The following is a 27,883-nucleotide window of genomic DNA, read 5'->3' on the forward strand; positions in this document are numbered from 1 at the left end:
AAAACCTTTCCCACTCACATTTCTTTATCTAGATTGTGTGTGCTCTCTTCTCTCCCCCACCCTTTGCTTTTCGGTTGGTGATACGTTTGCAACAATAAAAGTAAGTTACATCTAATCTCTCCAATACAAACTACTTTTGAAAACGATAAAAGCTTCCCTTAACTAGTAGACATGACACAGCTGATGTGGATTTTACTCTCCCTCTATCTCCGATTTGATGTTGAGAAACTGTTTCCAACGATAGCTGGTCAACATCCAGGTTTGGTTTTGTAATAATTGCATTAGCAAAAAATGTTATGTCATTTGTATCCCATCTAGATAACAAATACTGATAAAACCAGTTAATATAAATCTCCTTTCACAACCCCCCTTGCTTGGCCTGCCAAGGCACTGACCTCAAACTATCCATTTTGGGAAGAAAGCAAGTGACTGTAGTGATAAGGGATAAAACTCCCTTACCAACTGCCAAGCTGGTTAATGTTTCACAATGATGCTATATGTACCCTACATAGGTGACTTTACCCAACTGGCCAGTTTTTGAACATTTGCTTCCAGCGTTTTGCTGTGCAACACTCTATACCAATCACTGTTGGAAGTTGTGTAATTCATGCCTGGCATCATCACCCGATTGGAAGCTCATTTGTATTGGCACTTAAAACAGCAGCTGGCTTGGAAAATGCAGAGGGATAGTGACAAGCAAGTTTAAGCCAGTCTTGGGCCTTGTAGCACTGCCATGATGTTGCTGTCTCCCTCCAAGAGAAGGAAGAGAGGAGAGGGGTTGCATGTTGAGCAGTGTCCATCAAATAACAAATCTGGTAAATTTAAGTACAGACAGCTGGGATACAAAAGGCTCAAGCGGTACAGCCTAAATGCTTATAGGCACGTGTGTAAACCAGCACGTGCAAACAATAAAACATTTTAAGACACAGAAGGGAAGTCATGGCTCTCCACCTGTCGTCCCATCAACTTCAGCCAGCATGACCAGTGATTTAGGCAAGTTGTAGTTCATCAACATCTTGATAATCACAGGTTCCTTCTTCCTGCTCCAAAGGTAACTAAAGAGGCATTACTTAATCTCCTGTAGATTCTCCCCATTTAATTATGGCTTTATTACAGCTGAAACCTGTAGTTGACAACATGTTCAAGTGTTTACTTGAATTACATTAGAATTAGAGGTGCAATCCTGAACAATTCCACCCAGACCAGTAATACAAGTTCTAGGCAGTCTTGAGTGGGATGCTAGATTATGTTGTAATGATTTTAATAGAATGTCTGTGTCAGACATATGCAACTTGGTTAAACATTCCAAAGAAAAGTACTTCAGGTCTTTTTAAAGGAATACTAAATACAACTTGTAGCCTGGCTGTTAAATCCCTGCACTTTTCTTGTCTGAAGTGGCTTGGAAAACTAAACACATTGTGCAGTCAAGTGAGTTGAGTTGTAGGAATACTGGCTGCATCAACATGTTGACACCAACTTTTCAGCTGCCCTGTGATCTTACAGCCCTTGACAGTCTTACTCTGCTTGCCTAGGTACTTACAGGATCCTATAATACCAGAGGTAAAATGTGCATTTAAGGCAAGTGGGGCAGCTGTAATTCAAGCCAAAGTAAATTATCTGTTGTGAGAGATCCCACTAAGCCAGAAATTTTATTCTTTTTTTAAATTCCTTTTGAGGACTTCCTGCTGTACTTCTCTAGTATAAGGGCTGAGTTAGCCATTTTAGAATATGTCAGGTACTATAAGATATTGTAGTATGTGCCACACTTTGGCTGGTTCTGTATTAACACATAAATATTTCCCCCCCTCTGAAACACTGAAAAGAGCAGCACAGTATTGTTGCCTTTCATACATATTTAAAAATAGTTTTCTATAATGACTTGGTAATTTAGGATTGCACCTTTCCTCAATCTGGTACAACAAATCACATGTCACTAAGTCATTTCCCCCCAACGTTTATTTTTAAGTCCTTAAAAAGTTTATGTACATCGTTCAAGAAGCTGTGTGAATGCACCAGAATCTCTCCTGCAACTTTCTTGATATTCTTCAGGATTCCTAATTTCAAGAAATCCGCTGAGCCACGAAGCGCTGAGAAGCCTGCCTACGAGTCTTAAGTGGGAGACAAACAAGAGTTGGCATTGTCACTTTTACTTACACCACAGCAGATCACTAAGATATTTAATCAGATAAGCTCTTATCTGTAATACTCACAACTTTTTCCTCCGCTGACAGTACACCGTCTATGGCCACTAGCTGATACTGTTTATGTTTTAAGCTGCCCACAAATCTTCGAAGCAATCTGAGACTGTTCCCATCTATGCCTTTTAAGAATTTTTGCATCTCTTGTGAGGGGCAACCTGGATCGAACATCAGTAGGCACATAGTTTTGTTCTTCCTTTCTTCTATTCCAATAATAGTACGACTATGACCTATTTTTTTTCAAAAAAAGCACACCAATACACACCCATAAGTATACATTTCTGCTGAACACACGGTCTGCAAACCCCTTAAGCAAAACCCCAAACTGCTGTACAGAATTGCAATATATAACTTAATGTTTACATAGATGATTGTAATTGTTATAAAAACAAACTACTTGTATACAGTATATATCTTTTTAAGGTAACTTAAACAGACTATCCCCTCAAATCTGTTAATATACCAAAAAAAACCATAGCATTGAAACAGCATAAAACCAGAACTGAAAGAGCCATAGCAACATGCATCACAGTCTAAATCCTAAATCAAATAATGTAACCCTTGAACTGTAGAATTGGAAGGGGCCCATCTAGTCAAACCCCCTGCAATGCAGGAATCTCAGCGACATCATACATGACAGATAGGCATCCAACCTCTGCTTAAAACCTCCAAGTAAGGAGAGTCCACCACCACTGTCAAACAGCTTTTACTATCAGAAAGTTCTTTCTGGTGTTTAGTTGGAATCTCCTTTCTTGCAACTTGAATCCATTGGTTCAGGCTATAGCCTCTGGAACGGGAGAAAACAAACTTGCTCCATCCTCCGTGTGGCAGCCCTTTAAATATTTGAAGATGGCTATCATATCTCCTTTCAGGCTAAACATAACTGAACACCCTCAACTGTTCCTCGTAAGGCTTTGTTTCCAGACTCTTGATCATCTTGGGCACCCTCTGCATATGTTCCAGCTTGTAAATAGCATTCTTAAATTGTGGTATCCAGAATTGGTCACCATACTCCAGGTGTGGTCTGACCAAGGCAGAATAGAGCACTACTATGACTTCCCTTGATCGGGACACTATAATTTTGTTGATACAGTATAGAATTTGCCCCCCCCCCCCTTTACATCACACTGTTGACTCATGTTAAGCATGTGGTCTACAATTACAATCTTTGGTGTAAACTGCTTTGAGGAGGGTTTGTTTTTTTACACAACCCAAGCAGTGTATAAATTTTATGAAATAAATAATACAATTATATTTGAGATTAAAGTTAAGAAGACATTCCGCTGCTCTTCCAGGAAGCATTATTCATAAAACAAAAAAGTGGACATGGGGACATCAGTAATACAGGAGTAACACAGCTTCATGTTTAGAAAAGAGAGAAGTGGAAAGTTTTGCTGACCTTGGTGCTGAAGGTAGATTGGTGGCTTGGGAGTACACACAACTTTTGCACTGCTTTCCTTGTCTGTTGAGTAATAGCTGAAAACCCACTCCAACAAACGAGGATGTGTTCCTGCAGGGCCTGTTGGCTGGTGAAAATCAATGACCTGACACCTATAAGGCAGTTTAAATGAAGCCTTTATAAACTGTTAGTTTACAATGTCAGATAGCATATTTTGTTTAGTGTATTAGTCACCAAGTTCTACCATTCCTATAAATATTTAGCCCCAGCTGTAAGAACTTCAAGTATAGTACATAGCTCCCCCTAGTGTGATCATGATCATTTACTTGATACTTAAAAAAACCCTTCCTGCAGTTTTAATCTAGGTTGCTTTTTTCTTCTTTTTTACTACTTTTTAATTGAAACACTAATGAACGGGGTATATATTTTATAAATAAATATACAGCTTCCACTTTTCCTTGGTATGAAATTCAAGCCACTGAAATGAATGCATGCTATAGCAAGCAATAACTTTGCACCATTTATACTTTGAAGAACTTGGAAGTAGCAATCTTCTTTTAAAAAGCATTGCAAGGAGGAAGATCCTAGGCAACTGATTTACCAATTGCCAGCACAATTTTCCCCTTAAGTATTTCATGTTCTTATTCTCCAGGAAATGCCATCTCTATATAGGACGAGTTCAAACTTGAATTTCTGTGATATTCACATAAAATCACTCTCATAATTGGTGTTATGTGCTCAAATGAGCTCAGAACTAAAACCTTTTAACTTCCTTTAATAGGCAGCACTTACTTTATCCTGAGAGAAGTTAAGAGTGAATAAATTTCACATGCTCCTATCCATGCCTTAGTTCCATGTAATCGGCTGTTGAAGTGAGAAGCTCCTTGTGGGTCAAAGCCTTCTTTCCAAGCATCTTCAATCAATGACTGAATTTTTGGAATGCATGGAATTGATGAATTATCTAAAACAACAACAACGGGACAACATTCAAGTTGCAGCTATGAAAAGGCAAAACCAAAATTACAATAGATTTCTAAGTGTCCTAAAGTGGGATGGCCTTTGCTGTTGGGGAATTCCTCTTGTTTGACATAAAAGATTTCCAGCAAAAAATGACATCAGTGGGAAGGAATTCCCCTCAACTTGAGCCCGAGTAAGACCTAAAGAAGTTATGATCTGGACAGGAAAAGGTTCATATTCTGCACGCACATTTTCAATCTATAAAATTGAAAAAACTGTACTTATATCCACCGATACTAATTTTTAACCCATATGATGCAGATATTGTAATATATGTCAGCATAGGAACACATTTTTAGCAAGTGCTCAGGCTGGCAAATGTGCCACTGGCAGCACAATTCCATGCAAAAAATACCCACCTTTCAAGCACTCTTCATAGGTACTGTTTCTCAAGAGGGAAGAAAGCAACATTTGGAAGTTCCTATAACCACAGCCCCAACCTCTGTCTCCTAAAGAACAATGGAAATGATCTACTCCTGTAGAAAGCCATACACGCTTTATGTCTTTACATTCATTCTGATAGTACTGGCACAGTACCTCAGTAATTCCTGATTTTAAAAAGGGGAGACAGGGAGAGAAAGAGACTTAAGTTTATGCAAGTCTATTTACTGATGATACATCAACAATAGCCACACAATTTGCAAGACGCAACCAGTACGAAAAAAGTAATAATAATGACTGCTGAATTCTACATAACTGTACAAAGAGCAGGGAACAGGTAGTGAATAGTTTAACATGCCAACAGAAGACATGGCTCCAAGCCTGTTCCTCAGCTATTGATTTACTATACTGTGTTACGCAAGTTTTCCAAGGCCTTATGGTGAATGGAGAGAGACTAAGGCACATGCAATTAAGAGTGCAAAGTAAGTAACACAAAGCATGAGTGGATTTAATGGTTATCTCAATTTTGAAGCTAAACCAATGGTTAAAAGGCGAAAAATCTGGCAAAAACCACAAGAGTGGCAAAGTAGTCATGCAAGAACAACCGCCTGAAGCCAAGAGTAAACATGTAATATGTGACACCTGTGATCACTACTGTGCCCTCAGACAAGGAAGTTGCAAGTTTGAAGGGCTGACAAGGCAAACAGCCAGTCACCACCACTGTACAGCTTTATTTCAGCAAAATGTTTCCTTAATGAAGATGTCAAATCATTACAGGAGACTTGGTGTAATATATTAATATACTGCGGACCAAGCAGAAACAAGACAGCATTTGGTAATAATCACTGAGAAAGCTTTATGAAATCATTCACCCTTAACTAGATAGCAAGCCTATCATATACACCAGAGAACTGCAGTATCTTTCCTGTTACTATTTGCGAAGGTTGGCAAAAACTATGATGACTGCCAGTTCTCTACTTTGAAATTTGTCATAGTATTTAGATAAAATATTTAGACAATTTATAACCTATTTTTGAATCGTGACTTTAAATCTACCTGAGCGCCATTATCTTTAATATGGATTGTAGAAATTGCCATTCTTAGCTCCTGTCTAAAGGCCCATACTCTTATTTCTCTGCAGGAAGAAAAAATATTTTGCAATCTGCAGCACACTTAATGAACATTGGCTTTTGGCAAAATGATTTTTAGACACCTCAGTCAGACCTTTGAAGAAACTCGCACATTTTTAATTACTCACCCGAAGTCTTTGTCTTTCCATCATCAATACCGAAAGCCAGAGATTCCATCATGTCAGCTTTTCTCCTGTGATAGTCAGATGGAGTCATTCTCCCAAAAGCCACTTCCTTTTCCATATTTTTTAGTGACTGCTGCTTATATCCTCCAGAGCCATCTAGGCCGTATTGCCTCTGTTAAGGATATATTATACTTTTAAGCCTTTAAGCGATAAAAAGTCTTAGCAGTTTCTGGAGAAAGAAAAATTGTTAGTGCATTCAACCCTGCACAGAGGAGAGAATGCAAGAGAACCATGGAAATTGATTCAGAACACTAAGCTGCCCATTTAAGAGTTAAGCATAACCTTTGTAGTAAGTAACTATAACCAGGATACCTTTTTTCAATGGTATGATGTGTTTATGTATGTATTTTTCAATGACACTGGGGACCTTTTAGAGAACAAGTGACTAATAAACTTAATAAATTATATATATATACATACACTCTTTATGGTATATATATATTTCTCTAAAGAAATAAGAATAGGTATTACAATTTGTACTGCTTCTGAACTAGGGTAGTACAGCTTGAAAAACCTAGGCATGAGATTCTACGATAATTAATAAGAAACAGCCAATTATCTACAGAGTCATTCTTTGTGATGAATTCTCAGGAGGGAAATTACTCACATTTCTGCTTGTAACCTCTGAACGCTGAAGTCTCTGCACACTTGTCTCTATTGTTTTCCTTTGAAAGTTTGGGAACCTCTGACCTAGTTTATAAAATGCATCCTGACCAAAGGCATTAGGCTCTCTGCTCAACCAGCTGCTACCAAGAGACACTTAACGATTAACATTAATTCTTTGTGCACAAAATAAATACATAAATGTATCACACATTTACAAAACACTCTATATATTTACAAGCTATACCGAAGTACATTGCAACTAGAGCACCGATACCACACCTGCAGCTTTTGGAAATCTTCTCTTTCTTGTTTTGCTGCTGCTGCTCTTCTTTGCCTATCTTCCTCATTCTGGAGATGCTGTGCCAATTCTAGGTCTGTCAAGTTTCTTTCTACTGTCATGCAATATTATATAAAATAAAAAGTTTAATGAATATTTCGAAGCTACAGCTAATTGGTTATATTGCATATTACGTTTGCCACAGAAGACCTGCCATATTTGATGATGTTGAATATTACTGAAAATTCCAGGTTTTTATCAATAACCTGTATGTTTTAATTATGCAGCACAATCCTATGTTCATTTACTGAGAAACTAAGTCCCATTGTGCTTATATTGGGCTGACCTCTAGCAAAGTGTGTACAGAATTGCAAATTCAATTACCTACATTTACTAGGCAGAATGTATTATTTAATACCATTCATAGTCACCTAGATCACAGATTTAAACACAGCTTCTCACTTGTAGTTCAGATACAATGATACATACAAATTGGTTAAACACATTAATATGAATGCTCTATTTAACTGTAAATGAACAAAATATATGTCTGTATAACATTGCTTTCTGTTTCATTTCCTCTACACAGCATATCTGTAATGCCTTGCTCCACACCCACTCTGAGCCCACAAATGCATAGTAGCTAATGCTCCGGCGATTTTGCTCGTTGCAGCCCATTTGTACCTGTCTGTTTAGCTAAGGACCCAGCATTTTTTAGAAGTGAGGCAATTTATTTTCATAAGGTGAAAGGTAAATTGTATTGTTTGCTTAGAAAGAGGAAATATTGATAATTTGGGAACTGGTCAAGTTGCAGAGTCCACCAAAATGGGCTTAGTGGGTAATCCTCTCAATGAAATACAAACACTATTGTCGAGCTGGGGCCTGGATCTCTGTGCCTGTGGTGACTAACCAGTCCTTGGCTTCCAGTACCAAAACCATGATAAGTACCTCACTTGTGCCCAAAATAGATATTTCTTTTAAGTCAGCCTTAACTCATTACATTTGATTGAAGGCCACTCTGCTTTTAAGAAGTTGCTTATGCTTGTATTCAGATTTAACTGTGCTATGTTAAAAAACAAAAATATGTGATTTTTAATTGACTCCTCAAATGTCTTCTTTAATTCATTTTTTTATCCACCCAGGGCACAGATATATGCTATTTAGGTGTCTCTACTGATGCCATGTCTGGCATTAGAGGCAAGAAACATACAAAACAAACTTGTTGCCAGTTCTGAAAGTGTTGTTGTTGTTACACTGCATTGTTTTCTACTTTTTTACTATATGCTAACATGATATATGAAGTTCCAAGTCATATGATTTCGTGTTACCTTGCAAGAAAAGCATATATTACTGAGGATACCAGCTTCACCTGAATGAAACATTACATCTTTCATCAGTACACAAAATATGTCTTTCCTATTTTGGAATCTTCCCCTTACCTTCTAAAAAGGTGCATTCCTCCAAGTGCAATTCAACATGTTCCTGCAGAATTGGGTAATCAGTACAAACAAGGTGACACATTGGGCATTCATACAGCTTCTGACCATTTTCTGCATTAAAGCAAAATATTCAGAGTAAATGATGAGGTCATTGCATATTCTTCTGTTGAAAAGAAACACTTGCTTGTTAACCTAGAAGGCAGCTCCAAGTTTGGGGGAGTCCCTTGGTAGTGCCTGCTCATGAGTGCTAGGTGGCTTGGAGCTGCCAGTGTCTTAAAATTGTAACTCTGTGAGGAATAAACTGCAGTACTCAGACCCGTGTGCTTTGAAGATATTGTGTATGGGCAAAGGGTGGGGGACACACAGAGTCTATATTAATGAAAAGAGTTCAGAAATGGAGGGCCAGGCTCCTTTTGCCCCTCACCCCACATTTGCCCACCATGCTCTGGTGCTGCCTATGAGCATGAGAGCAGAGCCTGCTGCCCATATATATATATATATATATATATATATATATATATATATATGCCCGGTTCTATCCTTAAAAGTCCCCTTTTAATGCATATTCTGCTCTCCATTTGTCAGACTGAGCCTGCGCTTCAGGGGAGCCGGAGAAAAACGGCGGATCCTGCTGCCCTACATACTATATAACCGCCTGACGTTTAGAAAGACAGACCCATATTCCGACCAGAGACGGTTCCCACGTGCATATCAACCTAGCGGGCGACTCGCACGTGTGGATGTGCGGTCTCAGGTCTCTCTCGACACTCCGCACGCAAATGATTCATTCTCAATCCAGACACCCTGAAATGCGAAGTGACTTCCCTCCAGGTCTCACTCACCACGGGCGGGAGACGGAGGCGGTGCGCGGGCCCCAGCGGACGGGGCCCCCTGCAGAAGCCGCTGCTGTCCCTGCCGGGCTTTGCCGGAGAACTCCATCTCTGCGCCCTTCCCGGCGGAAACCACGCCCCCTTGGCACGAGGCGGATATAAACACCTTGACAGGAGCCCAGCGCGAGCGGAGAAAAGCTCACCGCGTACGTCGCTCAGACGCAGACGCAGACGCGCGCTCTCCTCTCACGTGACTCCTAGACTTACTAAAAAGAGAAAACAAGCCAACACTTTCGTTTCACGGGCAGCCGCTGTGTAACCCGACCCTTGCGCACGCGCAGTTTATGCACGCTCCCCAGAAGAGGAGTGGCAGGTCTTCATTAAGGTCTATGTTGGCCTTCCCCCAACGAGGTGCCCTGGAGATGCTTTGGGCTACAGCTCTCATTCTACCGAGCCAGCGCGGCTTCTCTACTTGCGGACTTCTCGTAGGCATCATCTGGTTGCGGAGACAGGATGCTGGTTCCTGCAGGATTCCACGAAGAGGAAACTAAGTATAAGCATAGGTTAGTTTTCCGCAACCTGGTGCCCTACTGGATACGTTTTGGACTGAAAGTTGTGCAACAGTTGCAGCCCAAAAATATCCAGTAGGGTACCAGGTTGCGGAAAACTGACCTACAGAGAAGTTCTCTTTCTTATATTTACTTTCCTTTTTGAGGCTCTCAAAAGTATAATTAGGTGAGAGTGTCATGGAACACAAAGGGGCTTCTAAGTAGACATGGTTAGGACTACACTGTTAGTCCTCCTTTACTAGTGTATATTTACAGGGCTGGGTTTAGGTTTGATGAGGCCCTAAGCTACTGAAGGTAATGGAGCCCTTTATATGTCCAGCTGTCCTTTGTCAATAACAAATTGTTGCTGTTTTTTGTGTTGAATATATGCTATATGAATATATGCAACCAGTCCAAGCAGAATGTAGGCACCCTATATATAGAAATGAGCAAACCAGTGATATTTTAGGGAGCAGACTAGCAGGCGTGGCCCATTACTTACATCATAGGAGCCTACACAACGCAAAACACAGTTGGTGTATATGTAGGTTTTATTTTATGTTTTTTATCTTATATTTTGGAAATGTACATCCATTTTTTTCCTTTAAATTCCCCCCCCCCCCGAGACTGGGGCCCTAAGCTATACCTTGTTTAGTAGTTTATACGTAAATCCGCGCCAATTAATCGCTTCCCTGGAACTATAGAAACCGACCGGCCCCTTCTTCCACCCGTCTCACAAGAGCCCCTTTATTTATATTCCTCTTATCATGGGTAGCTGGGAAGGGGTTATTACGGTGGTTTCGATCACCAAACAGCCCGGTCTAGAGCTCTGCTGCATGATGCGCACTCTCCGCGCTCTGTGATTCCTGTGCCTTGTTTACTCTCCGCAAGCGGAGCAAAACGTCACCTAGTAGTCAACCCGCGCGCTGAAAGCCGCGCACCGGCGCGCGGGTGTTGCTGGGCGGAGGGGAGATAGAAGAGGAGGGGCCGGCTTCTTCGGCGCGCCTGGAGCCGCCATCTTGAACGGCGAATCTGCCCGCTCTGCTGCTCTGCGGAGGGGAAAGCGGCGGGTGGCTGCCCGCAATGGGTGCGTGAGTGTGAAGGGGCGGCGGGTCGCGGGGCGAGCTCCTTCCTGCCACTGGATTCCGGGTGGCGGGAGGAAAGGAGGGTGGCTCAAAAAAATGCGAGGGACGCTTTGCAGCCTCCGCATCCCTATTTCTTTTAAAGGACGCTGGCGCTGCTGCCCTATCCCCTCCCGACCCACAGGCGTGCGGGGCAGTGCTGCACCCCCTCCTCCCCACCCCTGACATGTCACCACACTGACTGACATCGGTGGGAGTCATTTCCGAGTAAATATGTGTGTATGTAGGGCATATGCACACGCGCGCACATACAGTATCTATCTGTCTATACCAGTGTTTTTCAACCTTTTTGGGGCAAAGGCACACTTGTTTCATGAAAAAAATCACGAGGCACACCACCATTAGAAAATGTTAAAAAAAATTAACTCTGTGCCTATATTGACTATATATAAAGTAATTCTCTTGAATAGGAATCAAATAAACACAAAGAAAGTATTTTATAATTACTTTATTATGAAATAGTAAGTAAACAGAAATATGAAAAATTATAAAATACTTTATTCAGTGCGCAACCGGGGCCTGTTTGGCTGAACACAAAGCTGATATTCTGGCTGGAATTTTTCCCATGGCACACCAGGCAACATCTCGCGGCACACTAGTGTGCCGCGGAACAGTGGTTGAAAAACACTGGTCTATACTGTATTAATAACTGGTTTGCAGGTGCTTTTCTTACCTTCGCTCCTTCACGCGATCTTCCCCTACTTGCTGGTCCTGGTGCTCCAGGAGGCGGGGACTCGGCCGTCTTGTTTTGACGGGGATTACCCTGGCACGCTCTAAGAATTCCCGTCGCCTGTCAAGCGCCACCGCCGCCCCCAAACCATTTCCCCGGAGGAAAGTCCGGGAGGGTCTCTGGTGACTAAGACGCCCCGATAGCCTTCAGGTAGCAAAGCCCAATGTTGACCCCATTTCCAGGTTTGCCAAGGGGACCACCTGCCACTTTGCACTCCTTCAGGGAGGAAATCTAATCCTGCACATTTCTGCATCTCTTTGGAGTCTTGGGAGTGGGACATGTCAGTATGGGGCCTTGGGGCTTGTAGATTTCGCCCTGAATGAACAAGGCTGTGTTGGGTGTTTTGGCCACACACCTGCCAAACAAATTCCCAGCCTTCCTCCCAACTTTGGAGCTGGCGTTGTCATGGTGCAGCAGTCCAGCAATCTCCACCCACCTCTGCAGCTTCAAAATGGGAAGACAGTGCTGCTGGTCACACTTGCCTGAGGGTGGCACCACACTTGCCATGGCGAGCAGATTTATTCAAAAGCTGCCCGTAATTTTTAGACAGTATGGGGGTGCCAACTTTTCGTCCACTTTCTGTAATTGTGTCTTGTTAACAGCCGCTTGAGGCGAGGACTTGTGCATGTGATGCACACGCTGTGACACGCTTCCTCTTGCTTAAAGGCTAGTTTACAGGCAACCCTAACTATACATTTGATGTCTAGCACCTGTTTTTTTTGAAGTGATTCAGTTGAAGATCCTTGTATCCGAGGTGTTTTGAACATTTTGTCTTTGAATTAGGTCTGTGATGTCAATTCATGTAAGAAACATTCACATAGATTTCCATCAATTTCCTGTAAATTGGAACACATTGTAATATCTTTTTAAAAGATCTTCTGTCCCATGCTCCCTTTCTGTTTGAAGTACAGTGGCAACAAGTGGTAGAGCCCTTTCAGGAGTGGTGCCCGTTTTTGAAACAAAAAAAACAAACACAAATGCTGCAATCTTTCCTCATAGGAGACTTGCTCCAGCTGCTTGTTCAGGTATTGTAAAGCTGTATCTGGTAGTAGCAGAAATTTCTGTGTTACATACTGATGTTGCCTACACAGACATAATAATATGTAGAACAGTAAATATTCATATATTATTACTAGGGCCAGATTCACACCATATATTTAAAGCACATCCAGCACACATTTAAAGCACATGACTTGCCCCAAGGAATCCTGAGAACTATAGTATGTTAAGAGCACTTAGAACAGTAGCTCTGTGAGGGGAAAACTACAGTTCCCAGGATCTTTAGCGGAAGCAGTGTGTTTTAAAAGTGCATTGAATGTTATTTAAATGTGAGGTGTGGATTGACCCTAGGTTATTGCCTCTTGTTACCCTGGGCTTGACTGGCAATCAAAGAAAATGCAATCAATTCTCTTGCTCTTTATTGTAGATACCATGGCAAGCCCAGAAAAGGATCACTACAGAATGAAAAGTTATAAAAACAATGCCCTCAATCCCCAAGAGATGCGACGACGAAGAGAAGAGGAAGGTATTCAGCTTCGTAAACAAAAAAGGGAAGAACAAGTAAGTATTTAAAGATTATGGGAGGGATTCCATCAGCACAAGCATTTTTGCTTGCCAGACATAGCACACTTCCTTTCCTCCCTTGTGCTTTTCAGGGCGGTGGGTTTCTCCTGACCCTCCCAAGCAGATTTTTTTTTTGGGGGGGGAGCGACGGGGGGGCGTGTTTTGCTCGGAGTAGTCATTGCACTAGCTTCCTCTAGCATAACAACTTAGTTGAATCTGGCCCTATGCCTGCAATCCTAGTTACCTGGAAGTAAATCTCATTTAATTCAGCGGGACTTATTTCTGCATAGATGTGCATAGGATTTTGTTATTAAATGTGTGTCTTGTTTAGTGATTGTTGTTTAGTGATTGTCTTGTTTGTTAGCCACCTTTTTTGGCTGATTTGCAGAATGAAATATAATAAGTAACATTGTTCAATTTAGGAGAACTGTGCATCTATACATATGGAAGTATGTTACCATGGTCTGCTAAACCAAGAGGCATTAGGGAGCTAACAAAACCTCACCTTTCGTGATGTACTGTCAGTTGTTTATACTACCCAAAGAAAGCACTTATTTGCTAACACACCACTGTGTTTTTATTTGTTGCTTTGCTCTACTTGCATATAGACCCATGTTTGTAGTAAGTGATTATTGTGCGCATATATTTGGGTTTGGTTTTTAGAAAAATAGTGTTAGTTTTTAAAGGTATTTTATTTTTACGGTAGAGGATATTGCCTTGCGGATCAGGCCAAAGGCAGCTGTTTTTCAGTGGCCTGCCAGGTGCGTTTGGACACAAATAGAACATGATGGTGTTTGCTGACTTCTGTTTGTTCTCTGCATCTGGTGTCGGAACTGCATTTGTTTGAAAAATCCAATAGGGCACATCAGGACAATAAGTTATTGGTCCACAGTAGAATTGCCCTCTTTTCCCTTCTCCCACCGAAATCTAACTCTCGAGACAGAGAATTATTAGCTACTAGATTAAATAGCTTTAGGTTTACAATGTTGAATTTTGGAGTTTGTGTAATACGTCTAAACTGGAAACCTTCTAGGGCCAGTTCAGAAATGTAGTGGAAGCCAAGACTGAGATCAGGTTCAGGTTGTGGAATTATATGTATTGTCTCCCCTCTTCTGCAAAATTTGATCAGCTCTTCTCTCGCTATTTCCAGCATTGCCTATGATCATTACCAAATTGAGTTAAAATGTAACTGGGTGTGTACTTAAACTTACATTGAAATCCCTGATTTTAAAGAGGCTGTTAGAGGAAGCGCATGGTTTTTGTGTTTGAACAACTTGGAAATGGAGTTGGTTGATCAAATGGGTTTTTAAATTGAGAGTTATTTATGTAAACAAATTTTAAATGCAGTTCTCCCCCTCCTCAATCAGAACCTGCTTTTTTTCTTAGTTATTTAAACGCAGAAATGTTGCTCTACTGGGAAATGAAGAGTCAATGCAAGAAAGTCCAATCCAGGATCCTGATGTGAGCTCTACGGTGCCTATTCCTGAGGTAAATTACCCCCAAAAGACAGAGCATTTTGACAGTTGTAGCTGAAAGATGTCAGGGTAACAATGGCTTTTACTTTTTAGGAAGATGTCATTACCTGTGATATGGTACAGATGGTTTTCTCAGAAGATCCCGGCCAACAACTTGCGGCTACTCAGAGATTTAGAAAACTGCTTTCTAAAGGTAAATTGCATTTCTTTTCATAGAAAATGGAAGTTGTGAATGTTATTCCCACAGGTTCAAATTACACTGGGGGGGGGGGAACAGATTTATTTTTAAAACACAGTTTGTTGGACTGTGTGTCTGTGTTTTTCATCACATGAGTGGCTGTATTCATTCAGAAATAATGGCTGAATGCCAAAAGTCACTCTGTGAAAACAAAACAAAACAGTAGCAGGACAGCAACTGCATGCTTCACTTAATATCCCACTGTTCTTTGCAGCTCCAATAAATCATCTAGTTTGTTGTATGGGACTTAAAACTAATTGTTTTGTTGGATGTACTCAAAGTTGAGTGTTCTGTTACTGCGGTGATGTTATTTGTATCAACTGGGTTGACATTATTTTCATAAATTGAACCAGTGACAAAAATAATTTGGAACTCTGCTTGGGCTCAAGCACACACATCCCAACCACAGGATTATGCTGTTGGGTCCCATGAGAGGTTCATTTTGGGCTTAGGAGCCGAGCACCCATGGCCACAAAGTAGTCAAGCCCCTGCAATGGCTTGAGGGACAAAGAAAGATTGCTACTACTTCCCCCTCCCTTTTCACTTTCAACATTTATCACTGGAGCTTGTCTTGGGCTCAAGGGGTAAAGGCACTCTGTGTTCAATTGCTGCACTGCACTCGGGCCAAAAGGGTGGGTTAAACTTGAACCTCCTTCCTTGTAGCTATTACGGAGGTTTACGCTTGGCTTAAAGGAAGCATGTGGCGGGCAGCTTTTGTCCCTTGAGCCAATTGAATTTCCAGTGCTAGCTGCCAAAAATATTTGCGTGTTTCTATATGCCTGTGCCGGTTTGGGGGATTTGTGGAAGCTGGGTGAGCGAGCGTGATTTTGAGACCCCCCCCCCCCACCTTGCAAGACCAGCCATTGATCCAACGGAGAATAGGACAAATGAATTGTGGCTAAGTTTACCAATTGCTATTAGCCACGAACCTCCTGTGTTCAGTGGCACTATTAATGTTAGAGTTGGTATGGAGGAGCAAAGAAAGGAGGAGAGGACTTATGGGCTTCTTGGACACATATGTCTCATAACTAGAAAACAGGACAAGAAGAAGCTTTGGTCAAATCCAGCTGGCCTCTTCATGTTTTAACTCTTTGCATCTGTGCTCACTCACTGAGGTTATACAATTATATACAGTACATGATTGGTCATCTTCCAGCTGATTTATTGTTTAATCAACTAGATTTTCCTGGTTGATCACATTAGCTTATTTCCTTTGCTGACTGGGCAAAACATAGATAATCTGTTATATTTTTACTTTACCCTATCTCCAGGGAGATCTTAGCAACATTTTAACTTTATTATATCCCTATGAGTGACAGAGACGGTTACCTGGAATTCTTCATCCAAACCCAGCAGCCTAGCAGCTATATCTGCTATAATTGCACCTTCTCATCTTCTCTCCAAACTGAACTTTGGCCTAACGTTTGTTTTAATCAGTATAATTAACCTTTATTTTCAGAACCTAATCCCCCAATAGATGAAGTCATACAAAAACCAGGAGTTGTGCAGAGATTTGTGAAATTTCTAGAAAAGAATGAAAATTGCACTCTTCAGGTGAGTTCGTTTAATAATATATGTAGTAAGGCATTAGGAAAATGTCAATGTTTGAAGAATTCAGATCCTTCTGCTGGAAGATGGTGGTGTTTTTTCTCTCCCAGACATTCAGACACACACACACACACACACAAATACAAATGGAAGGTAGCCATGTTGACTTTTCTTGTAATTTTGCCTTTGGGTGATGTCTGAAGGGCTTTTATTCCATTGCAGCATCCTACATTTGAAATTTCATGCCTCTGGAGGTGCAACAGGTGCTTACAATGGCTCAGATTTGGCTCCAGTTTTGTTTGGCTTTTGGGTCTCCATAAACTTCATGGTTGACTTTTTTTCTGTAGTCACGTGGTTGTATGATAAGGTTTTCTCCGGCTGTATTGGCTTTTCTCTGTGTTGAATATGTTTGTGGGTCTTAGATGTATATGTTAACTTGATTTCTCAAATTTAATGTTACATTGTGTCAACTGGCCTGGGATTATTATTATTTTTTTAAATGAAGAGCTGTATGGTATATAAAAATAATAATAATAAAGGAGGCGGCATCTGGCCTGATGCAGTTGTGCAATGAGCAATAGTGCTGTGTTGTTGTTGTTTAGTCATGTCCGACTCTTCGTGACCCCATGGACCAGAGCACACCAGGCACTCCTGTCTTCCACTGCCTCCCGCAGTTTGGTCAGATTCATGTTGGTAGCTTTGAGAACACTATCCTACTATCTCATCCCCTGTCGTCCCCTTCTCCTTGTGCCCCCCATCTTTCCCAACATCAGGGTCTTTTCCAGGGAGTCTTCTCTTCTCATGAGGTGGCCAAAGTATTGGAGCCTCAGCTTCAGGATCTTTCCTTCCAGTGAGCACTCAGGGCTGATGTCCTTTGGAATGGATAGGTTTGATCTTCTTGCAGTCCATGGGAAAACATACATACACCAATGGAGACGGCACCATTGGACTGAACCTCTGGCTGCTCATGCAGCTGCCATGGTCTTTCTTTGCTTCTTCCACAGAGCCTACATGTGAAATAATTTTATTCTGTTTATCTGTTACATCTGCCTCCCACCATTTGGGAAAGGGAGTCTGCAAACATCAGTATCATTTTAACAATCCTGTGAGGTAGGTTGGGCTGAGAGAAAGCGATTTGCCCAAGGCTAGCAATGGGAGATTGATGGCTGAGCTTCAACCCATATTTCTCTGATCATAGTCAAACATTACTTATTTTCAATAATATACTTTCAAAATAAAATCTTGACTTATTTCATCACAAGAAATGGAAAATGTGGTTACAGAGTGTATTTTGTACCTAGGAAATAAGATGGAGAGGGGGCTGTTGTACTTAGGTTCTGCTTGCTGAATTTCCATGGGCATTTAGTTGGCCACGGTGATGAGCCACTAGCCTGAACCAACAGGCTAATCTTATGTTCTTAATCCATATTTTATAGTTTTTTTTAATTTAACTATATTTTTGCCTTTTAGTTTGAAGCAGCATGGGCTCTTACAAATATAGCATCTGGGACATTTCTGCACACCAAAGTAGTAATCGAGACCGGAGCTGTCCCAATTTTTATCAAGTTGCTGAACTCTGAACATGAAGATGTCCAGGAACAGGTAACTTCTGGGGGGTTTTATCACTCAAATTAGAAAAAAAAAATAGTCGTAAAGTGTTGGGCTTCAAACAACCTCAGGAGACAGGACCACACAAACTTGGAAATGAGGCCCAGCACCAGCACATTGATCTGGTTTCGAAGTAATGTTAAACTGTGGTTTAGTGTTAATTTCCTGAGCCTGAGGCTTGTTCACAGAGTTTTGCTTAATGGGTTGATTGAACCTGGGATTGTGGTTAAGGTTTCTCACCCTTAACTGTGATCTGCAGCCAAGGTTGGTTCTGTGGTTACAAATCTTACTTAAGTTACTTAACCACAGCCTCTCGTGTGGAAATGAATTGTTTCAGGCAAAACATACTTGTTCCTGCCTGATAGAGCACGCTAATTTTATTTACTTTTATGGAGCTTTAGCCACTCTTAACCCGAGGTACCACTGCACCTGAACTATGGCTGCCTATTATGAGATTTCCATACCCTTGGCAAGCTAGTTATCCATGGCAGTTATAAGCTTCTGATACATTCATTCTTTCAGTGACTGCTCCTTTGCTATTGGGATTCATGTTTGGTGCTGGCATATAGGTGCCGTTGTTGTGCTGAGACTGAGCAGCCTGATTTATTATATTCTGTTGCAACGTTACAACAGATGGAGCTGCAGAGGTAAACTCTTAGGGTAGCACTTCCTATTCTTTTATCAAAGTAAACTTAATTTAGGTCATAGCTTCTTTCCATATGTTCTTGAGTTTTATTTTTTATTTTTTTAAATGCTAATTCTGTAATGTGAAGACAGCAGTGTACAAGAGTTGCAGTTAAAGACTTAAAATGTATTAATATTAATTTAACCCTTTGTTTCTAAGGCAGTGTGGGCTCTTGGTAATATTGCTGGAGACAATGCAGAATGTAGAGATTACGTGTTAAGCTGTGGAATACTTCCCCCGCTCTTAGAGTAAGTACTGATAATCTCTGGCAATAAATATTAATTTTACAGTTCGAAAGCACATTAAAAGTGCAAGTAGATAAATAGGGACCGCCCCAGCGGGAAGGTAAACGGCGTTTCCGTGCGCTGCTCTGGTTCGCCAGAAGCGGCTTTGTCATGCTGGCCACATGACCCGGAAGCTGTCTGTGGACAAACGCCGGCTCCCTTGGCCTATAGAGCGAGATGAGCGCCGCAACCCCAGAGTCGGACACGACTGGACCTGATGGTCAGGGGTCCCTTTACCTTTTAAACATTGGAAATAGCTAGGCTTAATTTCAAATTTTAAAAGGTTAGCTTCAAAACTGTTATGAATAATTAAGGCTGTAATCCCATGCACATCTTCCTGTAAAACCCATTGAATTAAATGGCATTTACTGCTGAGCACACATGATTGTGCTATAATTTATGTAATTTAGATGCTGTATTCTGTTTCAAATTTGTTTGTTTTTCTTGACAGACTGCTAACACATTCAAACAGACTTACAACGACTAGAAATGCAGTCTGGGCACTTTCAAACCTCTGTAGAGGCAAGAACCCACCTCCTGATTTCAGCAAGGTAGAGTCCAATTTCTACTCTGTGAAGTGCTATAATGGTCAAAAGCATAAATTGCTTTAAAACAACGTATTTCCTCATGCAAAGTCAATACAAACCAACCTTTCTACAGTCTTTAATTGTTGGGTTAATTTTTAGTCAGACTGTTTTGTTGTGGAATGAACTGAACTAATACCAAAGGAATGGTTTCAACTCTTTAGAAAACTGCTTGCAACAGGTACGAAATTTCTAAAAAGAGGACATTTCTGATAACATGCCTTTTCTTCTTTTTACACTCCTGAAGGTTCGTCTTTGCTTAGGTGTTTTGTCAAGACTGTTGTTTAGCAGTGACCCAGATGTATTAGCTGATGCTTGCTGGGCCCTCTCTTACCTATCAGATGGACCAAACGATAAAATCCAAGCAGTTATTGACTCTGGAGTCTGCCGAAGATTAGTAGAACTTCTGATGTAAGTCCCTTTTTAATATAAGAATTATGATACTAGGAATCTGCAGCCAAAGATACAAACAGCTGTCTTTTCAAATCAATGTAGTCTTTTTGTACCCCGCTGCAAACACAACAGTTTCCCCTCTGTCCTTAGGACCTTTAAGATTCCCACCCCCATCACATCTGCAGTGATTGTCACTGCGTCGATCTTTCCTCCTCTGCATTATCTTAAATATTCTGTGGCATATTTGAAACTCTGTCAGATGCTAAGAAAGGAGCTTGTAGAGTGTAGATATTTGAGAGGCATATAATCAGTCCAGTTTATTTTTATCTATCAGCAAAAACTGGATTTACATTGTACAATATAGGCAAGAAGTAGGACCTGAAGCAAAATGTTGCAGTGTGGAGGGCTGTTGCCACCCCCCCCCCCTTCTAAGGTACAGTTCGCAACCCGCTCTGCTGCGTCTGCACACACGCGTGATGCAATTCGGCGCTTCTGCGCATGTGCAAAGCACAATTTAGTGCTTCTGCACATGTGCGAGCACCAAAACCCGGAAATAACCCATTCCGTTACTTCTGGGTTCGGCACGGTGCTCAACCTGAAATCGCGCAACCTGAAGCGGCCGTAACCCGAGGTATGACTGCACACCATTTCTTCCCCCTCCAAAACAGTCAGCATTCTGTGTCCCCTAATCCTCATTCAACTATTTTTGTGGATTTTCCTGCTTTATTCCCCCCGCAAAAAAGTTCTTCTGTACTTCTACATATTTTGGAGTTCCCTGCAAGCCTGTTAATCCTTCATTCTTCTGTGTAGATAGTACTGTCTTGGCTACGGAAGAATAAGCACTGAATGAGTTTGTTATTTGTATGTACAAGTGGGACCTGAAAGGAACTGTTGAAGTGTGAACTCTTTCTGTGCCAGCCATGCAGACTGAATACTCCATTCCATTCCCCCTTCCTCCTGGTTTTCTCTTTCTCTCCTAACAGATATTTAACATGTTCTCCATTTTTTCCCTCCAGTAAATCCTGGGGTTCCCCCAAACATATAAGAACTTTTACCTTATATCTCAGTAACCCCTTCTGGGCTAAAGAGCTGTCATAACTCAACACCTGAATTTAGTACCGTATATAAGTTGATAAGAAGCCAGAATTCAAACAGCTGTTGGTTTAGCTCGTGTATTCAGTCTTACATTCTTGTCTGTGTCTGAGACTTGCATGATGTGACATGTCCAAACAAATTAATCTGTTTTAGGGTCTGAGAATAATTTAACCTGCTCTCTGCACTTTTGCTTTCTCCAGGCACAATGACTACAAAGTGGTATCTCCTGCATTAAGAGCAGTTGGAAATATTGTTACTGGCGATGATATTCAAACACAGGTCAGTGGAGCTTTTTGAAAAACTTCAGTGACAACGTGTAATGGCTTAACTTTTTTTTTAAAAAAAAGATTGCAACAGTATACTTCGTTATTATTTTGCAATAGATAGTCTGTTTTTCTTGCACTTTGTAACTGCCCTCGGAATATAGAATTCCCACTTTCTCATATTTCTGCTTGCACCTAATTACATTTTGAATTGAAGCTGGAGGTGACTTTTGACAAGTGGAAGATGTCTTCTTTTCACCGGAGGGCTCTTGTGTAATTTTCTACAGAGACTCATAGAAGGAAAGCAAAACTAAATACCAGGGTGATGATACTCTTGTGTAACTGGAAGCATGAGAATGGCTATGGAACAGGGATGGAGAATCTCAGGCCTTGAGGCATAAAGTGACCTGCCAGACCTTTCTGTCTGACCCCAATGCTTCCCCAGGCCACACACCCTCTTTCCTTCCTCTGTTGTCTCACTGCAGTGTACCCTTGAACTGTGACAATGCTGCTTGCTTGGCTGAATGGAAAGATGTAGGTGTGTGTGGAAGCCTCTGGCTTTTACATGGCAGTAATATAAACAGGTACCGCTCCGGCAGGAAGGTAAATGGTGTTTCCGTGCGCTGCTCAGGTTCACCAGAAGTGGCTTAGTCATGCTGGCCACATGACCCAGAAGCTGTCTGCGGACAAACGCCAGCTCCCTTAGCCTATAGAGTGAAATGAGCACACAACCCCAGAGTCGTCCATGACTGGACCTAATGGTCAGGGGTACCTTTACCTTTAATGTAGCCTACTTGACAAAGGTAAAAAGAACTCACACCTGTTGATCTCTACACTTTCGCTTCTGGCCTCCTAGAAAGAGACTATGACCCTCAGACTGCAAAGCATTCCCCATCCCTGCTGTACAGCTTACCTGTTACAGCATTGTGCAAATTCTTATAGTGCTGGTGAAGAAGGGCTCAGAATTTATCATTCTTTTGCTGACAGATCCAACTCTTTGAATTTAGGTAGCAATGAGATTCCTTCGGATTTTCTGTTAGAGCTAAAACTCCCATTCTTCTTTTGGTGCTCCATTTCCGCTGTATATTGCCTCTTGTGATTTTATATTAGTCTTTTATTGGGATCTTACATAGAACATTTTTTTTCAAAAACATATGATCGTAACTTATTCTGTAAATATGGCATAATATTTAAAAATAACTCTGTAATTGTAACCGTGCATGTGAACATTTATTTCAGCCACATGGACTGTGTTTGGTTATATGGAGTACATTTGATTATACACTGCTTAGGCAGAACTTTTCATCTTTCAAATTATTTTAGGTAATTCTAAATTGCTCTGCATTACCCTGTCTCTTACATTTGCTGAGTAGTCCCAAGGAATCTATACGGAAAGAAGCTTGCTGGACAGTTTCTAATATTACTGCAGGAAACAGAGGCCAAATTCAGGTAATATATTTGGGTCTTTCTGACAGTGATGACATAGCAGTGGACCATGTCATATTTGCCTTTACTTAACTACTTCTCCATCTCTTCCTAATGCAAATCTTTGTCTCTTCCACATGCTGAATTATGCTGAATAGCTGGGATATATACCCCAGAATGTATGGGGAGGGTCTTAGACTGAACATCTTAACAAATACTGCATCATATCAAAGGAATGTACTCACCATTGCCTTTACATCAGGGGTGTCAAACCTTCTGAGATAGGAGGAGAGGCTCCTACATGGATATCTACTTCTCTCTCTCTCTCTCTCTGGTTTTGTGTGTGTGTGTGCATAACACACACACACTCTCTCTCTCTGTGTGTGTGTGTGTGTGTGTGTGGCCCTTGTAGGGGTTGGCAGCCTTCAGTAAGGCCCTCAGTCTGAAAAAAGATTAACACTTGCTCCATACGGTCATGTTGGCATAGCTCCAGTTCACGCCCTCATCTTTGTGGGAAGGGTTGATACTTTTACTCCAACTTAGGGCCAGTTTTCAAAGTCCATTGTCTGTTAGATAAAAATGACAGCAGACAACATCCAGTTCACTGCTTGTCAAACAAACAGGAGTATTCTTGGGTAAGATACAATTTGCCAATTTCTCCAAAGAAACTAAAATTCCCATGGCTTATTATCTGAATGAGATTTGTGCAAAGGCCATTCTGAACTTGCCAGTGTTCTGGAGAAAGTAAGCAAAGTGTTACGGACGACTTGCTAAGCATAAATTGCCAATTTTTCATAAAGTACCTGGGGTCATTTTCTTTTTCCAGAAAAAGGATCACTGTGTCTTTTCAAGTAATGCATTTAAAATGTACTTTTCAGTTAAGTTCACTGGTTAGTTCAGTGTTTTTCAACCTTTTTTGGGCAAAGGCACACTTGTTTCATGAAAAAAATCACGAGGCACACCACCATTAGAAAATGTTAAAAAAATTAACTCTGTGCCTATATTGACTATATATAAAGTAATTCTCTTGAATTTTTCAATTTTTCCCACGGCACACCAGGCAACATCTCGCGGCACACTAGTGTGCCGCGGAACAGTGGTTGAAAAACACTGGGTTAGTTTATCGACGTTAAATTATACTTCAGTGTTCCACTTTTCCTTTTTCTCCTAGGCTGTTATAGATGCAAATATATTTCCAGTATTGATTGAAATTCTTCAGAAAGCTGAATTTCGCACTATAAAAGAAGCAGCATGGGCCATCACTAATGCAACATCAGGAGGGACTCCTGAACAGATTAGGTAATGCATTGCAATTGATTCAAAGGTGATGGGAGTGAATATTTTGACTTTCCCCTGTTCATATTGTACGATGCCATGAATACTTTTCTGTGTTTCTAGTACTTGAAATTATAATTTATTTAGATTTATGCAGAAAGGAGAGCTAAAACCAACATGGCTTTCATGGTAGAAGTATAGATAATTTATATAATGTGAACGTGTGCTTGTGCACATGTGTGTGTATATATATATTTCATATATTAAAATTTGTATATACACAGGAATATGCTCTAAAAAGTCAAGTGTGTCCTCTGTGTTGTTTGTGAAGGCATCTTAATGCATCTGTCCTGGGACAGTGTTGCATCAAAATGTACTGATCCAAGCATCTTCCCTCTTTCTGTCTTTTTTTTTTTACCTACTATACCAAAGTTATTTGGTGGCTTTAGGCTGTACCAAGCCTCTCTGTGATCTTCTGACTGTGATGGATTCTAAAATAATTCAGGTGGCATTGAACGGACTTGAAAACATTCTGCGACATGGAGAGCAAGAATCTAAACAAAATGGGATTGGGGTTAATCCTTACTGTGCCCGTATAGAGGAAGCGTATGGTAAGAAATTGTGGTGTGAATGCTGCAAGCCTATTGCCAGTATAAAATAATTCCACTGAATAGTTGGGTTACTGTTGTTCTGCTGAAATCTTTGTTTAGAAATTAGGGCAGCAGCCCTATGCAGTTTTATCTGACTATTCTTCATTGAACACAGAGACGTAGTCCTGAGTAAACATGCGTAGGAGTGGGCAAGAGGACTCTAATTTCTGTAGTGAGGGCAGGTCCCACTTGTTGGCCAGAAGTTTATTTTATATAAACTAGGAAAATTTCTGAAGTGGTTGCAGTTATTTAAGTAGGTAAGCCATAAGCAGTAGAATTGAGCTAGTGAGCAGTAGAATCACAGGCAGAACCAAATCTTCCAAATTTGGAAGCATTCCTAATATTACATGTCCCAACGTAATCTACCCTTCTTTGTAAATCTTTGGGAGAGGATTGCAAATTTCTTAACAAGGCCCTGAAGGGAGTTCTTGTATATTTGAGCTCGCTGTTAAAAAGATGTAACAACTGAAGGTCATAATTCTTGGCCGGCTTTTCTGCCAAAGGCACTTGTGGTTGCTAAGGCCTATTTTAGCCCCAGTGCATGCTAGTGCTCCATCAGCTTTTCCTGTAGGTTGCTTGCTGGTTTGGCTGCTCCAGGGCAAGGTGTGCTAGTGCACCAACTTGCAGCAGCCTGGGAAGCAGCCCATCAGCCTTCCCTGCAGGAAGATTGGCATGGAGTCTGCTGGCCTGGCAGCTGTATAACCAAGGCACGAAGCAGATGGGCAGGCAAAGAACCCCAGGCTTCCCTCTCCAGTCTTCAAGCCGGAGAGAGGTGGAGAATACCCATGCAGCTCTGCAGTTGGTAGGCAGGCTAGTTGGTTCTCACACTTGCCAGAGAGCAACAGTGGTGTACAAAAATATGGAAGCTCAATTATAATGCACTGAGTGCAGTAACATTTCAAACTGTGGATTTAGTTCAGTGGGTTATGCTCAGTGTTAGTCATACTCTAGAGTAGACCCATTGAGATTGAAGGCTTTGCGGGCTCCGCTCTGAGTACGATTTCATTGGATATCACCCACTGGGTGTAACTGCACATTGTTTTCTCTATGTAAGCAACCACTGATCTGTGCATTTCTCACTTCTTGTATACTAGGTAGATATTTGAGAAAAATACTATTTTGTATGCAGGGGGCATGCGTGCTGCCTGCAGTCCATAACAAGCTCATTCCAAGTAGTCTGCCTAAATTAGTGAGATTATTTTGGAGTAACTCTATTGTAGTTTGAAGCCTTAGGTTCAGTAAATATTACAGATGCATTTAAAATTTAGCGTTACCTCTTTGCAACCTACTCACATGATCCTTCCTCACGTATTATGGCCAGTTTATTTACATGTTTAAGAAAGTATGTACATCTTAAACCACATGTGCTGTCTCTCTCTCTCTCAAATTTAGGACTAGATAAAATTGAAATTCTTCAAAGTCATGAAAACCAGGAGATCTACCAAAAAGCTTTTGATCTTATTGAACATTACTTTGGTGTGGAAGAAGAGGATGCCAGTATTGTACCACCAGTGGATGAAAATGAACAGCAATTTTTGTTCCAGCAGCAGGAAGCTCCAATGGAGGGATTCCAGTTGTAACCATTCAGTTTAAAGCAAAATCAGTAGCTCATCATGGGCCAAAGTCAGGAAAGTTGGAAATGTTTTGCTGGAGATTGATGAAGAAGCAAACTCGTGCATTTATGTGTTTTTGTGTCAGACACAAGTATTGGTTCATTCTTTTTAATATGTGTATGTTTCCATTGTCTTACGTGCAGAAAAACCGACTAATCACAACTGAAATTTTAAAATAAGGCTTGAATAGTGACCTCAGTAAGACATTGGAAACTGATGCTGATTTTTCAAGCAGTTGTTAAAAAGGCAAAATTGCACATAAACAGCTATTGATATTTTGAATTTTGGCTGTACGTGCCCATTCTACACTAAATCTACCTCTTTGAGTTGGAGCAAAAAAGATCTTTCAGAACTGACATATATATGAGCTCCTAGTAAAAGCTAAGCTTAGAATGTGAACATTATTTATTTAAATAGTGGGAAATATAGTTTTATGCGTGATACTTTGTGATAAACTGATGAAATATATTTATATTTAAAAGCATAACACTTACTGGGGTGCACTGCTGGTTACATGACATAACCTTACAATGTAGGAAAATGGTTTTTCTGCTATGTGAAAAGGGATGGTAGCTTTGTAATTTATATAGCCCTTACCAAGCCATGTCAGCAAAATTCCCTCTTCCTCTTACTTCTTCAGTGGTATTGCAAATAGGTTTGCCAAGTGTTGAACTGGCTCCTTCAACAGCAGCTAGATGGGCAGTGGGATAATGTTTGCCTCCATGCTGTGAAATGTATTACCTGCTGATTTTTGTGCATCCAGTTGCTGTTAAAAGGCACAAGAGCAGGCTAGGCTGTTTTTGGTCAGTCGGCAACCTGATTACAAAATGGTTAAAAATTAGTTTGCCTTGCAATGACCTCTGTGTTCTTGTGAGGATGAGGGAAGGTTTCTCTGTATAGAAGATTCCACATTGTAACTTAAATGCTACCAAAGTGTGTGAAACTGCAATACTCTCTTTTCTTGAAACAGTGATTACATGCTTTATTTACCCACAGTCCATGTATTACATTTGACCCAAATACACTAATGTATCTCATACGACTTTTTGGGGAAGGTTTTTTATATATATAAAAACAACAACAAACAGACTGGTCAGAGTATTTCCAGTTTGCAGCAGTGCTATATTGAGAGAACATATTTTTCAGTTAATTGAAATAAAGATCGGTTTCACTGTAAATATTATAGTAGGTGTTTTGAGTATGCAAATTTATCTGACAATTTATGCAAAGTGTTTAAATGATATGATGCAAGGCAATTTAAAAAATAACCTAAATTCAGACACAGAGACCATTTTGTCTCTA

General features: G+C 40.8%; 2 protein-coding genes across 3 annotated transcripts; one reads left to right on the forward strand and one right to left on the reverse strand.

Annotated features, from left to right (window-relative positions):
* Positions 1-1,938: 1,938 nt before the first annotated feature.
* On the reverse strand, positions 1,939-11,916 carry ZUP1 (zinc finger containing ubiquitin peptidase 1). Of its 2 annotated transcripts, none has more exons than XM_033143664.1 (9): positions 11,826-11,916; positions 8,633-8,743; positions 7,196-7,308; positions 6,254-6,422; positions 4,974-5,162; positions 4,390-4,558; positions 3,598-3,749; positions 2,211-2,428; positions 1,939-2,108 (listed from the first exon to the last, which is right to left on the reverse strand). In XM_033143664.1, exons 2-9 carry the CDS (start codon positions 8,712-8,714, stop codon positions 2,061-2,063), a joined length of 1,140 nt encoding a protein of 379 aa, XP_032999555.1. In that variant the 5' UTR covers positions 8,715-8,743; positions 11,826-11,916; the 3' UTR covers positions 1,939-2,060. The 2 variants fall into 2 exon arrangements, with proteins under 2 accessions (XP_032999555.1, XP_032999554.1); XM_033143663.1 differs by lacking the exon at positions 11,826-11,916 and adding an exon at positions 9,475-9,648.
* On the forward strand, positions 10,970-27,846 carry KPNA5 (karyopherin subunit alpha 5). The gene is made up of 14 exons (XM_033143662.1): positions 10,970-11,097; positions 13,309-13,442; positions 14,832-14,933; positions 15,014-15,113; positions 16,618-16,712; positions 18,177-18,308; positions 19,159-19,247; positions 19,735-19,834; positions 20,115-20,278; positions 21,556-21,634; positions 22,942-23,067; positions 24,215-24,342; positions 24,751-24,929; positions 26,361-27,846. Exons 1-14 carry the CDS (start codon positions 11,094-11,096, stop codon positions 26,546-26,548), a joined length of 1,620 nt encoding a protein of 539 aa, XP_032999553.1. The 5' UTR covers positions 10,970-11,093; the 3' UTR covers positions 26,549-27,846.
* Positions 27,847-27,883: the final 37 nt, after the last annotated feature.

Source organism: Lacerta agilis, chromosome 3, assembly GCF_009819535.1.
Source record: "Lacerta agilis isolate rLacAgi1 chromosome 3, rLacAgi1.pri, whole genome shotgun sequence".
Classification (NCBI taxonomy): domain Eukaryota; kingdom Metazoa; phylum Chordata; class Lepidosauria; order Squamata; family Lacertidae; genus Lacerta; species Lacerta agilis.

Bases quoted from the DNA above. Each gene is read 5' to 3' on its own strand.
- KPNA5 (XM_033143662.1), top strand. The intron at 15,114-16,617 runs GTAAATTGCATT...CTTTATTTTCAG, and splicing joins TAGAAAACTGCTTTCTAAAG to AACCTAATCCCCCAATAGAT. The intron at 24,930-26,360 runs GTAAGAAATTGT...TCTCAAATTTAG, and splicing joins CCGTATAGAGGAAGCGTATG to GACTAGATAAAATTGAAATT.
- ZUP1 (XM_033143663.1), bottom strand. From the start codon at position 9,571: ATGGAGTTCTCCGGCAAAGCCCGGCAGGGACAGCAGCGGCTTCTGCAG. The intron at 7,309-8,632 runs GTAAGGGGAAGA...ATTGCATGACAG, and splicing joins GGAATGCACCTTTTTAGAAG to TAGAAAGAAACTTGACAGAC. The intron at 4,559-4,973 runs GTGGGTATTTTT...TTGTTGTTTTAG, and splicing joins CTATGAAGAGTGCTTGAAAG to ATAATTCATCAATTCCATGC.